The sequence below is a fragment of the Mesoplodon bidens genome, assembly GCF_964165515.1.
Source record: "Mesoplodon bidens genome assembly, chromosome: 3".
NCBI classification, from domain to species: Eukaryota; Metazoa; Chordata; class Mammalia; order Artiodactyla; family Ziphiidae; genus Mesoplodon; species Mesoplodon bidens.
Window position 1 is genome coordinate 56,741,096 of NC_138178.1, and position 16,930 is coordinate 56,758,025.

The following is a 16,930-nucleotide window of genomic DNA, read 5'->3' on the forward strand; positions in this document are numbered from 1 at the left end:
TGGGGGCTCCCTCCACAGCCCACTCTTTCCTCGCTGCTGGTCTGAGCCTCTCTCCAAGGCCTCCCCCTGCAGAGGCCACTCCAAATGTCCAGCTGGCTCTTTGTTGGGGCTTTTGTCCAACACTGAAGAGCAGATGTGACCACTTCCCTATCTATGGGCACACGGTGGCTTTGCAAGAAAATGGGAACAGCTGAGTCCCCCTTTGTCCCCACTCATCACCTCCCACTCTCCCTTTCTCTCCTCCTCAGCCTCACAGCTCACCTCACTTCTCCGGGGCCAGGTTTGGAGAGTGGCCGTTGTGATGGGGAAGAATAACGGTCCTTGACTGGTGCTTCACAAAGTGCTTTTGAGTGGATACTGAGCTGCGTGAGGTCAGGGGCAGCAGTGGGGGGAGAATGTTCCATTTTACAGATGAGGTAACTGAGGCTCCTGGAGACTTCAGGACTTGCCCAGGGTCTCACAGCCGCAGGAGGAGAACCTCATCTTGACCCCAGGTCTCATGACTCCACATCTGGCCATCTGCCTTCTGTATCTCAGGGGCGAGTCCCAGGCTGTCTTCTCTCGTTCTGCCTCCTAATTACTGTTTTTGGGCTGTCGGGGTTCCTTGGTCTGGGGCCCCACAGGAGGGAGGTAATTACATCCTTTGAGCTGCCCTTGGTCAGCAGATCCCTGTCAGTCCCTGTGCCCAAGCCCAGTTCTGACCTCTGTCTGTCCTCCCCCCTGCCCAGGCCAGTGGCTTGGAGAGTTTGATTGGATTCCTGTTTCTCTCTCTTTGGTGCTTCTGGTTGCATCTGGCAAGCGCCTCCCTCACAGAGTGTCCATAAATTCCATATATTCAGGAAAATGGGTGCCCTCAGTCGTATGGGGGCAGGGGGGAGGGAGAGCTTCAAATGCCTCTCCACCAGGCCTGCCCAGCTATTAGAAAAGTCCTGCCTACTGGCCAGTGGGGTCCTAGGATGGGCCTTCTTGTAGAAAGAGCAGTACTGCCTCTGGGTGCTTCCTTATTGATGAGCATCCATCTCATCCACTCTGACTCTCCACTACCCCCAGTCTGCTTGTTCCTGCAGCCAGGATTATCATGGGGCCTGTCTCCTGCGTGCGTGCACACAGTTGCATGCGCACACACAAACACACTCTCAGTCCACTTACACATCTCAGAGGCTTCCTGTGGCTTTTAGAAAAAAGGCAGAACCTCTCACCATGGCATCTGAGACCCTGCAGAAGCACCCCTGTCTGCTACCCCAGCCTCCCTCCTCTCCGGTCACTCTGGCCTTCGTTCTGGTCTTCCTCCTCACCGTGTTTTCCACCTCCCCAGGGCCTTTGCACATGCTCTTCTCTCTACTTGGAATGCCCTCCTCCCGTACCCCTTTGACTGCTTAGTTCTTACTTATCCTTTAGACTTTGCGGTCAACCACCACCTCCTCAGAGATGCCCTGTCCCGCCCTTCAGTGCAGCAGGGTCCCCAGGGTCATATGCTCTTGTGGTTCCCTGCACTTAGTTTGTCATTGTAGCTGTCCTGATTATGTGATTAATGTCGGTCTTGCCCACGGAAGTTCTGTGGAAGCAGGGACCGCTCTGTGGTCTCTTTTACTCTCTTTCCCTCACCACTGTAACCCCAGTGCCACACAGAGTAGGAGGTCATGAAAGACTTGTTAGATAAAGGACTCGGTGTGAACGGAATCTCCTCACCTAATACCTGGCGTTGCTTGAAGTCTCTCACCTCTCCCTCCAGATGCCTCCTGTCTCCGACCTTACTCTTGGCTGACGTGCTTCTGCCACTCAAGCTCCCAGCTGTCATGGCCTGTGGCACTGCTCCAACTTTCTTGTCCTGCAGATGACCTGGGGATTTTAGAAAGAGGAAGAATCTGATATAGTGGGTTGGGGTAGCCTCTGAGATTTTGCCTTTTTCACAGCTTCCGTGGACCCGTGCTGCTGGTCCACCAAGGAACACACTCTGGCCTGGGGTTGGGGGCCGGGCGCCAGGTCAGCTGCTCAGAGGCTAACTCACCACAGAAGACATGGTTTGCACAGGGACAGGACACTGCCGTGGGGGGTGGGTTCGGCCCAGCCAGGCTGGGGACCGTGGCAGAATCGAGTCACAGGCTCCGCTCCTGCTCTGCTCACGCATGACCGCTTAGGCCTTAGCTCTGAACTGGGACACCTGGGCCAGCCTGCCAGCGGCCCTCCCACTGAGGGACTCCCGAGAGGTCTGCCATGTAGCCTCTGACCAGTTAAAATTCCCCTTCATTGCCTTCTCTCCCTCCCTGCCTCATCACAAACACCAACTGAAAAAAAGACTTTTTTTTTTTTTCCTGGTTTCTCACGTGTGAGAGAGGAACTGGGTGAGTGTGGAAAGCGATTAGAGGGGGAGGGCCTGTGTGCCGTCACCCTCCTCCTCAGCATCGCTGTGGTCCTCACATCGGCTCCTGAAGGACTCCCGTCTCCTAGTTCAGCCCTGTCCGCCCTGCACACCTCCACCTGGCCCCGACTTTGCCAGAGCATGATTCAGTGTCGTTCCCCTCATGGGGCGGGTCTGAGGTCAGCTCTGCCAGCCTGGGAGCCCTCGGCCTTGCTGGGTGGGCCTCTGTGTTCTTCTCTTGGACGCCTTCCAGCACGCACAGAGCTTCTCTGATCTCCTGGCCCTCTGCGTGTGAGACAGACCAGCGGAGGGGAGCTTCCTGAGTCTCTGCCAGCGAGCTCTCATGGAACTCAGCAGGCCAGACTTGGGAGGAGGCAAGCCAGACCCACTTCACTGTCTCTGCCCCTCCCGTTCCCGGCAGGTCCCTGGATGGCCGGCTGCAGGTGTCCCACCGGAAGGGGCTCCCCCATGTTATCTACTGCCGCCTGTGGCGATGGCCCGACCTACACAGCCACCATGAGCTGCGGGCCATGGAGCTGTGTGAGTTCGCCTTCAACATGAAGAAGGACGAGGTCTGCGTGAATCCCTACCACTATCAGAGGGTGGAGACCCCAGGTACGCCGCCTCTGTAGGGTCTGCAGCTACCTACATGGCATTGTCCTCCCCCTCTTTCCCTCCCCACTTCCCCCTCCCTCCCTCCCTACTTCCCCCTCCCCTTCTTCCCCCTCCCTCTTCCCCTTTCCCCTCCCCCTCCCTCTCCCCTCCCTCTCCCCTCTCTCCCCTCCCTCTCCCCTCCCTCTCCCCTCCCTCTCCCCTCCCTCTCCCCCTTTCCCCTCTCCCCTCCCTCCCCCCTTTCCCCTCTCCCCTCCCTCTCCCTCCCTCCCCCCTTTCCCTCTCTCCCCCTCCCTCTCCCCCTTTCCCTGTCTCCCCTTCCCTCTACCCCCTTCCTATACCCCACTCCCCCTTCTCCCTCCCCCTTTCCCCTCTCTCCCTGTCCTCTTTGTGAGGGAGGGCCTGTGGTGCATTTGGGGGTACAGGGGCTTTGGTGCCAGCCTGGCCTCGACGCTGATCCACCTCTGCTCTGTTTCCTCTGGACAGTTCTACCTCCTGTGTTGGTGCCACGCCACACAGAGATCCCGGCCGAGTTCCCCCCGCTGGACGACTACAGCCATTCCATCCCCGAAAACACTAACTTCCCCGCCGGCATCGAGCCCCAGAGCAATATTCCAGGTATGCACACGTGGGCAGTGAGGCCGGCCCAGGAGGCGGGGGCCAGATAGACCCGTCACCCGGTCTCTGCACACACGCTGGCCCGAGGCCCCTGACTCAGAACTGCATCCCTGTGGGGAGAGGACCCGTGGCCTTGGCTCCCCACTCACTAATGATGCTTTTCTTGGCACGGAGGAGCGGCGGCGTGACCCTCCCGCCGGGCCTCGGTGCAGTCATTTATTTTGGAAGCGGAAATAGCAACGCTGTGTTTCTCTCACCGCCCTCGCGGCCGGGGCTGGAGTTCAGGCAGGATCCCCGACAGTCTGGGGGCTGCAGAGGCAGCGGGAGAGCAGAGGGCCGAGGGCCGGGCAGTGTGCGGAGAACTGGCCCTGTAAGTAAGCCCGGGGAGGGTTACAAGCTGGGTGGGAGGTTTTATTCCCCTGGGAGAAGTGGGCTCTGCCGTCAGAGTGCAAATGTTTTTAGAAGCCCCTCATTTACATGCAAATAATGTGTGAATCACCAGCACTCTGGGCGTCCAGGAAAACTGCTTGGCGGAGCTTAGCCAGTCCCAGCGCAGGTGGCTGGGCAGTGATGGGCCGCCTTACTTTCAGAGCTGGCTAGTTTGGACGCGCCTTTCACCCTGAGTGAGCTCACCGTGCTGAGGTTGACCGCAGGCCCTTGCGCATGGGTCAGAGTGTTAAGGAGGGACCCGCTTTACAAATCCAGGCTTGCAGATCCTTCACAGGTGGTGCTGGTCCCTAGGGGTAGGTTGCCCACTCTGTTCATTCAGCAAAGCAGAGAGCTGAGTCGGGGTCTGGGGGGTCATTCAGAGAAATAGATCGCAATCTCTGCTGTCATGGAACTTGCATCCCACTTCGGGAGCTAAGACATCCTCTCAAGAGACAGCAAATAACCATGGATCTGTACACGGGTAGATAGTAAAGCTAAAGGGCGGTTTGAGGCTGTTGCCCTTCAGAGGACAGAGATGAGTGAGGCAGAGGTGAGTCCACTGCCTCCCTGGAAGGGAGGCAGAGCTTAAACCTAACCTTGAGGGATGGGGAGAAGTTTAGCCCGGCAGAGGCTGTAGGAACAGGCATTTCAGACTTGGGAGTCAGGGATGGTGTGAACAAAGGTGGTCATGATCCAGGTGGGGAGCAGGAAGGAAGAAGGGCATGAGGAAGGCGGGAGCCAGGGATCCAAGGCCCAGAGCTCCTCGGCTCCTGCCCCCTGGCATAATGGTGTGAATGTGTGAGTTTGCAAAGGGCATCTCAAGAAGCAAACCAGAGAGGCCATTTAATGAACCACCTTCCTTTCAATTCCCAGAAACCCCACCCCCGGGCTACTTGAGTGAAGATGGAGAGACCAGTGACCACCAGATGAACCACAGCATGGACGCAGGTCAGAGTCTCGGGCTCTGCTCTAAGCCTGAGTGCCCGCCCTCCCCCATCCCTCCCTCTGGCCCTCCATCCAGTATGTACAGAGCAATCCCTGGGCTCGGGTCTGGGACAGAGGAGGAGCGAAGCTGCTCACAGTTCGTGGGGGAGACCAACAAGACAGCCCGCAGTCACCGTGCCGTCTCATATGTGCCCTGGTAGAGGACGCCATGTGGCATCAGGGCACAGAGCAGGGCCACGTAACCCAGCCTGGGGACGGGGTGTCGGGGGTGCCATGCGTCACCTTGCAGTGTAGGTTTCTCTCGAGTTGAGTGTCGGAGATGTGTGTAGGGTTTGGCTAGGCCATCAGGGCAGGCAGAGGGTGTGCCAGGCAGAGTTGGGGGTGTGGGCAGGAGAGCTGGTGAGTCCTGGGATGGCTGGAATGTACTCCTTCAGAGACAGGAGGGCCCCTCACTCAAGGCTTCAAGTGTGGCCGGGGACTGAGGAGGAGCCCCTACACGCTTTAAGCAGATGAGATGCTGCTGGCAGTAGGATGGAGGGTGGGCTCCATCACCTGAAGTAGCTCAGAAGAGCCGAAACAGAGGCAGGGTCTTTGCTAGTGGCAGTCGAGGCCCCGAAGCATCAATTTTTATGTGATGACCAAATGTGATCTATGTGTTCCTGCCATGAGGGACCCAGCCCAGTCATCTCCAGCCACGTCTCCAGATGTTCCCGCCTCATTTGTTAAGGGACCAAATTGGCTCCAGACCAGCAGTTTCTTGAATTGAACCCCAGCTGCCACATCGCATGTGCATTGTGTTGCATGTGGTTGGGTGAGGAGGTGGGGGCCGAGCAGATGTTCCCTCCCCATGACGGAGGGCATGCCTTGTACACACAGAGCTGCCTGACACGGTGGGGCCACCCGCCCTGCATGCAGCCCAGAAGAGAGCGTAATTCCCAAAAGAAGGATGCGGGAGACTTGCATGTTTCCTGTAAACATGGTCACTTGATACATAGCCTGGGCATCATGGCCCTTGGGGTTTAGCACACATACCCCGACACACCCCTGATGGGTGGCTGACAGTGTGAACCCAGCCGGAATGCATCGAAGACCTTCCTGTATTCAGTGCCAAGTGACCGCTGTAAGGGTACAGCTATTAAATGCTGGCATGGGAAGCAAGCCAGCTAAGCAGCATTTCTGCAGATGCTGTATTTCTTCTCCCTCTCCTTTCCCCCTTCCCTCCTGGCTGCTCTTCATGTTTGTGGAATGATTACAGGCAAACCTCTGAGATACTGTGGGTTCACTTCCAGACAACCACAGTAAAGCAAGTCACACAAATTTTTCGTTTCCCAGTACATGTAAAAGTTACGTTTATACTATAGTCTATTAAGTATGTAATAGCATTATGTCTAAAAAAGCAGTATACACACCTTACTTAAGAAATACTTGATTGCTAAAAAATGTTAACCATCATCTGAGCCTTCAACAAGTCGTAATCTTTTTTGCAATGGTAACATCAAAGATCATGGATCGCAGATCACCATTACCAATATAATAGTGGTGAAAAAGTTAGAAATATTGTGAGAATTATCAAAATGGGACAGAGAGGTGCAAAGTGAGCAGATACTGTTGGAAAAACCATGCTGATGACACTTGCTCGACACAGGCTTGCCACAAACCTTCATTATGTAAAAGATGCAGCATCTGCAGAGCACAGTAAAGGAAAGTGCAGTAACACGAGGTCTGCCTTTACTGTTATAAAAGTGAACAGACCGGGCTTCCCTGGTGGCGCAGTGGTTGGGAGTCCGCCTGCCGATGCAGGGGACACGGGTTTGTGCCCTGGTCCGGGAAGATCCCACATGCCGCGGAGCGGCTGGGCCCGTGAGCCATGGCCGCTGAGCCTGCGCGTCCGGAGCCTGTGCTCCGCAACGGGAGAGGCCACAGCAGTGAGAGGCCCGCGTACCGCAAAAAAAAAAAAAAAAAGTGAACAGACCAAAGGAGAGGGTCTTCTATGGGACGAGCAGCCACCTTTTCACCCTCTCAGCTCTTGCTCCTTCCCCTTCCTCTCCTTCCTTTCTGCTCCATCTTCTCTGTCTCTCCCTCCCTCCTCTCCTCCCTTAGTGTACCTGTTGTGAACATTAACGATTTATTGCATGTGTGCCTGGGCTCTGTGGGCCCCAGCCAGCCCATGGGTGGGGTCTCCTATTTATTTTCTGCTCTTCACTCAAACCAGTCCAGTTGCTCACGGACTCGGCTTCCCTGACAGTTGAGATGTGGTAGCACCTCACGTGGGGCCCGAGGATCAGCCCGTCCAGCCCTGCTTCTCCCCGGACACGCACACATGTCTGTTCAGACCAGTGAGAAGGTCCCACTGCCTTCCTGGGTCTCTGTCATTCGGGCCAGCACAAATCAGGAGACCAACATTTACTGAGCACATACTGTGTTCCAGCTATGGTATAGGCATTTTCATAGGCACAATCCCACTGCATTTCCACAAATCACACGATTGGTGGTATTCTCCCCATTTTGTACCTGAGGGGAAAAAAATCAAGGCTCAAAGAGGTCGAACCACTTTGCCAAAGTCCCATGGCTGATCAGCGGTGCCGTGTCCAGACCCCGTGGCAGATTCGGAAGCTCTGCTCTTCCTGTGACTCTTCCACGTCCCTCCGAAGATTGGGTGCTAGGGGTGAAAAAGAAACCCACAGTTCCTCCCTGGTCCTCAAGAAGGTTACAGCTGAGTTAAGAGCAGGCGCAGACCCCCGTTAACAGCTCAAGGCAGCGTAAGCTTAAGGCCCAGCTGTGCGGACTGTGGACTTCAGCGGGTGGAGCCGGGGCTGAAATCACAGGGCTGTCAGTCAATAAGCAACTCTCCAGAGCTGGAGCCCCATGGGTGCAGGGACGAAGGAGGGGCCAGCCCAGTGTTGCTTTCTGGAAAAGCAGTCACTTGGTTTTCGGAAGGCTGACTCCCTGTGGGTTTTTTTCTTTTTTCGGGGGAAAAAACAGGTAGAGTAACGATATTAGAGTAGGAAGAATTGGGTAGTTAGGACGTTTTCCCACGTGGAGCATCATGTCTTACATAAGATGTCAGTCTGGTTGCTGAGTTGTAGGGTGTCCGAGGCAGCTCAGTGAGTTTCCTGAAACCTGGAGAAAAGACTGCGTTGGTATTTGCAGGTCCTGAGCCGTGGGAACAAGACTGGTGAGGTCTGGGCAGCTGCAAGCCTTACCTTTGCTGCCTGGGGCCTGGAGCAGGTGGAGAGGGTCTTCCCTGCTCCTTCTGTCCCTCTGGGGGCTCAGTTAACAGGGAGGGTCAGTGTGAGGTCGGTGCACCGAGGCTGGGAATGCAGCAGCCCTGTGCCTGGGGGCTTGGTTAGAAGCATCAAACCATCAAGTTGTGGGAGAGACTCCAAGGTCATCCACTCATCCATTGGTTCCACAGATGAGGAAGCTGGGGCCCCGGGAAGGGAAAGCACAGGCAAGGATGTGGGGTTTGGTCTCCTCCTGGACCGTGCAGGCTCAGTCCAAGGTTTTCTTCCTGCCCGACCTGGATGCAAATGTTCTGTCATCTGGCTCCCCAGGCCAACAGTCTTTTCCGAAGTCTCACAGCTGTGTCTCACCTCCTAGGTTCTCCAAACCTATCCCCGAATCCGATGTCCCCAGCACACAATAACTTGGGTAAGTAGCTCTTTGTCTGGATGACTCAATCCCCCTCTAGCTGTAGCCCTGCCTGGTGGCCCGTGTGTGGAGGGGGCCCTGAAGTTGAGGCTTCCCTGCTCCGACCCCCACCATCCGCCCAGTGCAGCCCATCAGGTTTCTGGTTACATTACTTCTGGGGTCACCCACAGAATGGGAAACCTGAGAACAGTGGTGGCAGGAAAGGCAGTCGTGTGCCGGGTTTGTATTTCCCCAGGGAGGCGGTTAGACACGAGTGAATGAAAAACCCCCAAACCTTGTGCTTAAGAGACACGAGGGTCTCTGGTCAGTGAGCATCCGTGTGTGGTTTGATGCAAAGCCACAGGCAGCGGTGCAAACCGCAGCCCCCGGCTTTCGGGGACTTGTTTCAGATACACTTACTTGGATTTTATCTGAGCACCTCATCTGACAATGATGTCATTTTTATTTAAAACAGTACCATATAAGGATTTGGGGGGGGGAAGCCAAGTTACCCATAATCCTCCTGCCCTAAGACAAATATTTGTGTTTCATCTTGGTTCCTCTGATGTTTGTGGATCAGGCACATATATTTGTGCTTTGCCTTTGAGATGATAGTTCACTTCCGTCTTTTCCTTCTGTCTCTTCACATTGTTACTTTGTAAACACATTTCCATACTTAGATGACTCGTTGATCATCTTGCATTATCTCATGATGTTTTGGAGCAGCTGGGCCTTCATTTCCACAACGTTCCCTTAGATGTTTGATTTCTGGGTCATTTTTCTGAGATTCACTTTTCTAATCCAGGAGCATCCTTCGGCTTCAGTGTGGGGCCTGCTGGAGGGCTCAAAACAAATTAAATATTTGTTCAGTTTATATTGAAGGGAATTTTTTTTCTGTGTTGGTCTGGTAGCTTTAGAAAAATGTGAGTTTGATTATTTTCCAGCCTGTATTGCTGGGGTTTGATTTGTGGCTCAGGAAAAGAAGGAGTTAATATCCAAGCTTGGTGAATCAGAGTGGATTGGCCTGGCTTTTGTTCCCAGTTGTTCCCAGTCCTTGACTGATAGCATCAGATGAAGAAAGTCATCATTTGGAACGTGGGGAGCTGCTTGAAAACCTTTTGATACAGGCTGACAAGTGGGCAGTGTGAAATGTAACTTTGGGGGATCTGTTTTATCATCTCTGTAAAATAATACCACTGTGAGGGTTGCGCTTTACAGCGGGAAGGTCACGTTCCCGATGTGAAAGGACTGATGGACTTTTTAAACACAAACTCTGAAGGCTGGAAGCTATGTTAACCCTTGAGAACTTAAAGGCCATGACTGTGAACTTGACTCTGGGCTTTCAGCTTTGGAGGCTGAGCCCTCTTACCCCACCGTGGCCATGGGCGCCCTGAAGTCGACAGACATCAGAACTGGTGCTTGCCTTGGCAACCCCACTGCCTGACTTGGTGGTTCAGACCGCAGGTTGTCCTGGGTGGGTACTCACTGTGAATTCCCCTCGAGATTGTGTGGACCAGGATGACAGCATGTTCTTGAACTTGGCCCCAAGGCAGAGTGCCCTGCTGGCACAGTTCTCCCTGCCTGCTGCCCTGTTCCTCAGCCTCTCGTCTGAGGGTCAGGAATTCTTAGGCCATTTCTTCCAAAGGAAGGGACAGTCTCCAAGCCTGGTGGGCAGAGAGGGGGTGCCACTCGGCTGGGAAGATGTGAACGTGGGGGACAAGTCAGCCAACAAGCCATGGTAGGACTCACGGCGAGACACGGGCGCTGACAGGCCCGGCTTCCTCTATGCTTGCCAAGCCCTCGAACCCCCGCCTTCACCCATTCAATATTATTGGTAGGGCCCCTACCATCTCACAGCCTCTGGCATCGTAGCTGCAAGGGGATGAAAGGATGGTTTTGAAGATGGTAAACACTTCTCGAGAACTTGCTATTTACTGAGTGTTGTTCAGAGTGGCTTATGCATGTTAACTGAATCTTTGTAACAACTATCTAAGGTGGTGGTGCTGTGATTTTTCATTTTATGGAATAGGAAACCAAGGAACGGACTGGTTAATGAACTTGTCCCCTTCACGCAGCTAGAAAATGGAGAAGCTGGCTTTGAACTCAGGCCTTGGGGACCCAGAACTTGTGCCCCCATGTGCAGCAGGACCCTGCCTTGCTCGGTCACTTAGACTAGCTCTCCCCTTTTTCACTCAGAAGAACTAGGCTTAAGGAGACACCTATTGACTTACAGTTGGGAACAAATGTCAGATATGAGGGCCCTGGTGTCCCATGTTGTCCCTGGCTGGGAGCCCTGCCTGCCTGCTTGCCTGTCTCTTCCTCACTCATTCATTCTCTGGGCACTTCCTGCTTGGTCACTGTATGCCAGTCCAAGTGGGGGAATTCAAAAAGGTGTCACAGACCCTGACATGAAGGTGCTTTTGGCCTTGTTGGGATAAATAAGGCAGGACGATTAATACTTTTTATATAAAACAAGAGGGGGGACTTCCCTGGTGGTCCAGTGGTTAAGTCCGCCTTCCAGTGCAGGGGATGTGGGTTCGATCCCTGGTCGGGGAACTAAGATCCCACATGCTGCGGGGCAACTAATCCCTCGCGCCGCAACTACTGAGCTCACGTGCTACAACTAGAGAGAAGCTGCAACGAAGAGCCCATGTGCCGCAACTATAATAAATAAATAAATTAATAAATTAAAACAAGAGGTAGGTGCAGATGAAGTACCCTGAGGGTTCAAAGGAGCAAACGGTGGCATTCCAGTGGGGACATCATCCAGGGTGGCCAGTGTCTCCTATGTATTAACTCATTCAGTCAACATTTGCTGAGTTCCTAGTAGGTACTGATGCTGGTGGTCCAGAGCCAGGGAGGACCTTTAGGTGTTCACAGTCTGGTGGAGTGGCTGGAGGTGTCTGTCCACCAGTGATGTACTGTGCCCGGTGCCAAGGGAGCAGCACACAGGAGGGAGGAACTGTATGTGCCCAGGAGGACAGTGCCAAGTAGGGTGGGGGGACCTTGGAGTTGTGATGACCTGTATGAGCTGTACCTTGAAGGACAGGTGGGACACGGTGAGGCAGAGAAGGAGGGAAGGACACTGCCGATGGAAGCAATGGCGTGAAAGGGTGGGGTGAGCTCGGAGGACAGCTGGCAGTGTGGTTGGTTGGCTTGTTGGGAGGCACAGTGGAGAAGATGAGGCTCGGGGTTGGCGGGCTGAGAAGAGAGCCCTGAGGGCCACCCTTGTGTAGCCCTGTCTTGCCTAGGATAAGGCGAGATGGTGGGTTCTGAGTTGGGGGGTGGTGGTTATCTCACGGCAGCTTCATAATGATTAATCTGACCACTCTGTGGAACTTAAAATCTAGGGGAAATTACTGGGGCTACCCCCGCCCCAAAATACCCACTTAGGAAGCTGTAGCACCGAAGGAGGCTGAGATGAATGCTTTAGAGAAATGGCAGCGGGAGAGGAGAGGGCATTTAAGAGCGTCATGAATCATTGGCATTTATTGATCAGCTTTAACTGGGAAAACAATGACGCTTCAGTTTAACTGAGGCAGAGCCCCAGGAGGTGGGACGGGGTTTGGGGCGAAGGGTGACAGGGAGATGCTGCTGCTTGCCCGTGTCCAGGAAGCGGCAGGACGGTCAGGAGAGAGGCTGTGGCTGGAGGGGCAGCTTTGGAAGCCATTAGCATGTTTGACAACCTTGCCCAGAGTGGAGTCAGAGACATGATTTTGTCATCAAATGAGTTTGGAAAGCCTATACTGTGCCCCCTCCTGGGGCCCCCAGGGCACCCGCAGTGTAAAGCCTCTGAGAGTCCTGCAGAAAGGAGGCCTGTTTGGTCCAGCGTTTCTCCCACGGGTCCAACCGCTGTTGGAACACTTTTCTCTTACGATCCCATTGACCCTCCCATAGATCTCACTTTGGAAACACTGATGAAGGTTCGGCTGAAGTCCTGGGAGTGGATGGATTCAGTGGAGAGGGAGACCTAGCTCAAGAAGGAAAGAGGGCTGAAGACAGACTCACAGGACCCCCTCGGGAAGAGGCTGAGGGTCAGGTGGAGGATGGGGCCTCAGGGAGGGGAGGAGGTGCTGAAGGACACAGTGGGCGGGTTCTGCAGAGATGCAAAGTGAGAAGTGAGAAGAGAACTCCTCGTGAGTTCAAGGGCATCCTTTGGGGATAAAAGGGTGGTGGGGTGGGCAGCACGCAGCAGCTGCCTCTGCATTTCTCCTTTGTGGCTGGCATGTCCCAAACAGTAGGATGCTGACAGGCACGCGGAGAGTTCTCCCCGGAGAGAGACGGCATCTCAGGACACCTATTATTTCTAGTAAAGGAGTTATTATACAAAAAGAAAGCAAGCATAGGACATCTGGCTGCTGCTTCATTTCCTCCCTCCTCCAGGCAAAAGATTGCACCTCCTGCCACAGTAAAGCCACTTGGGGTGCCTCGTGGAGGAGCCCCCTGAGTGACTGAAAAGCAGCTCAGCTTCTGGCCAGGGGCAGGCTCTGGGGAGGTCCCAGGGCTTTGTTTTGCAGGGAAGGGATGTGAGCAGGTGATGTTCCTGTTATTACACATCATGCCGGATGAGTCACCTGGAATTTCCTAAGGATTTAGGTCAAGGATTGGAGCAAATGGAGGGGAAGGAGGAGGGAGGCGGAGAGAGAGAAGAAAGATAACGAGCTGGATCCTGCTGGTGAGTAAAGTTGTTCTCTGCTTTAAAGTGAGACATCTCGGGAGGGGCCTTGACTGGGGGAAACAAGGTACCAGGGAATGTCCTGGGGCAGCGGCTGAGCTGGAGTTTAAGGAGATGATGGTTTCCCGGAGGACCTTGGGGCTGAGGCTGCCAGGAGAAGGGGGCCCTGGTGGCAGAGTAGCAGGAAGACACCTGGGCCCCGAGAGAGGGCAGGGGCCCATGTTACAGGCCCTACCCGATCCCAGGTGTCTTGGGCTGCTGCACAAGTTCTTTTCCGAGACCTCGTTGGGCTTTAATCTTCCCTAAGCTTGGGACGCCACAAGCAGGCATCTTCACGGCAGGAAGTCGGCTGCCGGCTGGACCGTCACGCTCCCGAGGGTCCATCCAGCTCTTAGACTTTTCCACTGTTCTTGGTTTCAGGAAACTGGTCCTAGGTTGAAAGAGCATGGGGTCTTTTCTGTGTAAAACTGGGTTTGTTGCCTAATCCTTGGTGAGACAAGTTGGAATTGGTGCCCGGCTGCTGGGACACAGCTGGCCTGGGCCTGCAGGGACCTAACCCTCAGGTACACAGGTGGCTCAGGCACAGGGGTAGAGAATGTTTTCACAGCCACCTACGCTGGGCCTTGAAGGTTGCGTCCTGGCAGATGAGGGGGACGAGCAGTCCAGGCAGGGGAAATGCGCGTGGGGGTTGGGGCGTGGAAGTCTCCTGGCCTGAGGCAGAGCCGCCTTCCGCGGGTGAGCAGGGCGCAGACTAAGGCAGGTGAGCAGGGCGCAGACTAAGGCAGGTGAGCAGGGCGTAGACTAAGGCAGCCGTTTGTGTTCTGACCTTTAGCTTTACAGCGTCGCTGCTCCCGGCCCTTGCCCAGTCCCTGCTTTCGATGTATAGTAGAAAGTTAATTTCCCCACTCCGACCTCCCCTCGCCTTTCATTTACCGGATTTGGATCTCTCGCACATGTTTTTAATAGGCATCCCTTTGCCTTCTGGGTTTTATTCTGTTTTCTTTTCCTTAAACAAAACAGAAAGTCAATGCCAGCTTGGAATCGGGCTCAGAGCTGAAGCCAGCCAATGCGTTAGGCTGGCAGGGGGCCAGTCGAGAATTAAGTGCCCCGTGCTCCTCGAGTGGTCTGGCTGACACCGCACCGGTGGGGACAGGGGGTCGAGAACGGCTGGAGCGAGAGGCTCCTGCGTCTGCAACACCTCTGCTGCAGGAAGAGAGATTGGCACAGACTCAGCAGTCTGGCCGAGAGCAGAAGCGATTGAAGGGAAGGCCTTGGGCACACGCCATCAGCTGCCACTCACTCCAGGTGTGCTGAGTCCTTGGCCTAGAGAAGCGAAACCACTTTCCATTGGGGCAGGTCACCTTACCCTGTAGAGTTGTCCTCCCAGAGGAGCCTGTGAGTGGCATATGTTCAGGGTTTTTAGAAGCAACCTTACATAAAACTGCTGCTGCGTTTGTTGGGAAACTCTTGAAACTAGGGTAGCTTGGCTGGCTGGATTGATTGATAATGGGGGAGGAGTAGCCACCTGAAGATGTCATTTAAGATTTAGTGCCCAGGACAAGTTTTGTTTCCCCTGCAGAACTAGTAAGAATTGTCTGTCCACCAACCAGAGCCATGTAGCATATTATGCTCCCTTTTTGCCTTGTCTGCTAGGAAGCTTAGACCCAAGCTGAGTGCTCTTTCAGTAGCTATAACTTCATGGTTAGCCTGTTTATAGTCTTCTCTTTTCCAGGGTCCTGACTTTGTCTTGTTTGGAACCATGGTGTGGATAAGTCCTTTGGTAGGAGAGAAATGAGGGCATACATGAAGTTTAAAATAAAGTGCCATTCAAGGCATAGCCCAGAGGTGGTGATCATACTTGGGTCTGCAGCTCCTCTTACAGAAATGCCTTGAGGAAGCACTGAGGGATGATGGGAGGGAGAGAGGTGAAAGGCAGGGCTGACTGTCAGTTGTTTGCAGACAACAGTAAGTGCATGGCTGCGGTGCTGCTTCTGAATGTAGGTCAACTCGTCCAAACAGCACTCCCTGAAATGGCAGCCTTCAGACTTTGCCTTGGCCCGACTGCTCTGTTCCCCCAACTAGCATCTTCTTAATTATGTGTCAGGCTCCTGCATCCTGTGTTTTCCACAGCACTGTTCAGTGAGTGTCTGTGAGTTGCAGGGATGTTTAGATAAGGGCTCAGATCTGCTTGGGAGGGCCTCTTGGGCTAGGACCCCAAGCCTCTCTCTGATTCCGAGACACCTTGAAGCCCACACGTCCCCAGAATGTGGTTCTGGCCCCATGTTACCCAACGGGTGGCCTGCTGGCTTCTCTTCTTTTGACGGGTGGGCTGGGTCAGTGTTCCTGGGAGCCTAGCTCGCTCACTTCTGCCTGGACTAAGCCCAGGGGGTGCTGGAAAAGGCTTTATAATTTGGAGATGAAGACGGCTCTGTTCTGTACTTGGCTAGAGAAGCCAAGGCCAGCCCAGATCAGCCATAGCTGCCTCTTCGGGGTGACCCATGCCAGAAACACCGTGACCTACATGGTCTGCTTTCGGTGGCTTCCAGTACACTGCAGTCACTGTTCAGACTGGGCCACTGAGGCCAGAGAGGGACGTCATGTCCCTCAGGTTGCACAGCAGGGTCAGCAGAGCTTGCCTCTGGGAATCCCCCAGTACCTCTTGGCCCTGACACATTGCCAGACCACTTTGAAGGCTTGGAGTGCACTTGGATTTCTTAGGTGGTGGTGGTGGTTTTTTTTTTTTTTAAGGTTTCCAAAGCAACATAGCTCACATTTTAGTGACCACATTGTTTAGAATATAGCTTATCTCATTGGAATGTCAAGCATCGAGCAAAGCCAGAGCCGGATGTGGCTGGCGTGGCTCAACCCAGCCTCGGGGGCACTGGCCGCAGGCCATGGTCGCTCCTGCCCCACGCACACCACTTTCACCATTAAGTAGTGTGGGCCCTGGCAAGAGAAGGAGGGGCAGGGACACTTTGCCCCTTTCGGATGGAGGTCAGGACAAGAACAGGATCTTTTCAAGTTCATATAACCAAAATTATTATAATTCCTGTTAACGCCATTTATTGAGTGCTTGATGTGTGCCCCGCTCTCCACTTGAATTATCTCAGTCCATCCACAAACAGCGCCTGGTGATAAAGGAGATTCTCCACTCTGGTGACCCGGGGGAGATGTGGACACTGAAACTCAGAGTTTTAACTGGTTTGCTCAGCAGCACACAGCTGGTCTGTGTCTGAGCGGAGGGTGGACGATGGTCCATCTGGCCTTGAAGCTTGTGCTCCACGACCTGGTCAAACATCTAGGGCAGTGGTTTTCAACTGGGGCCTCTTTTGCCCCGTGGAAGACTTCTCGCAATGTCTGGAGGCATTTCTTACTGTCACAGCGGGGACGGTGAGGTGGCTGTGTGCTGCTGGCATCTAGTGGGTAGAGGCCAGGGATGCTGTGCACATCCTAGAGTGCACAGAACCCTCTGCCCACAAAGACAGAATTATCTGGCCCTAAATCTCAATAGTGCCGAGGCTGAGAAACCTGATGTAGGTGTCCTGACCCTCTAGCTGACGCTTCCTGGGTGTGTTGAGCGCAGGGATGTCACAGGCTGTGGCTCCTCCCGTGTTTGCTGACCTTCTCTTGACCCTTAGATGGGATCATGGGCGTAGACCCCA

General features: G+C 54.2%; 1 protein-coding gene across 1 annotated transcript in view; it reads left to right on the forward strand.

The window, feature by feature from the left end:
* SMAD3 (SMAD family member 3) overlaps window positions 1–16,930 on the forward strand; it is a 120,757-nt gene that overhangs the window by 90,316 nt on the left and 13,511 nt on the right. The window contains exons 2-5 of the mRNA XM_081229009.1: window positions 2,781–2,974; window positions 3,458–3,589; window positions 4,892–4,966; window positions 8,564–8,614. Of these exons, the coding sequence (XP_081085135.1) occupies window positions 2,781–2,974; window positions 3,458–3,589; window positions 4,892–4,966; window positions 8,564–8,614 (452 nt within the window). The remainder of the gene's footprint in view (window positions 1–2,780; window positions 2,975–3,457; window positions 3,590–4,891; window positions 4,967–8,563; window positions 8,615–16,930) is intronic.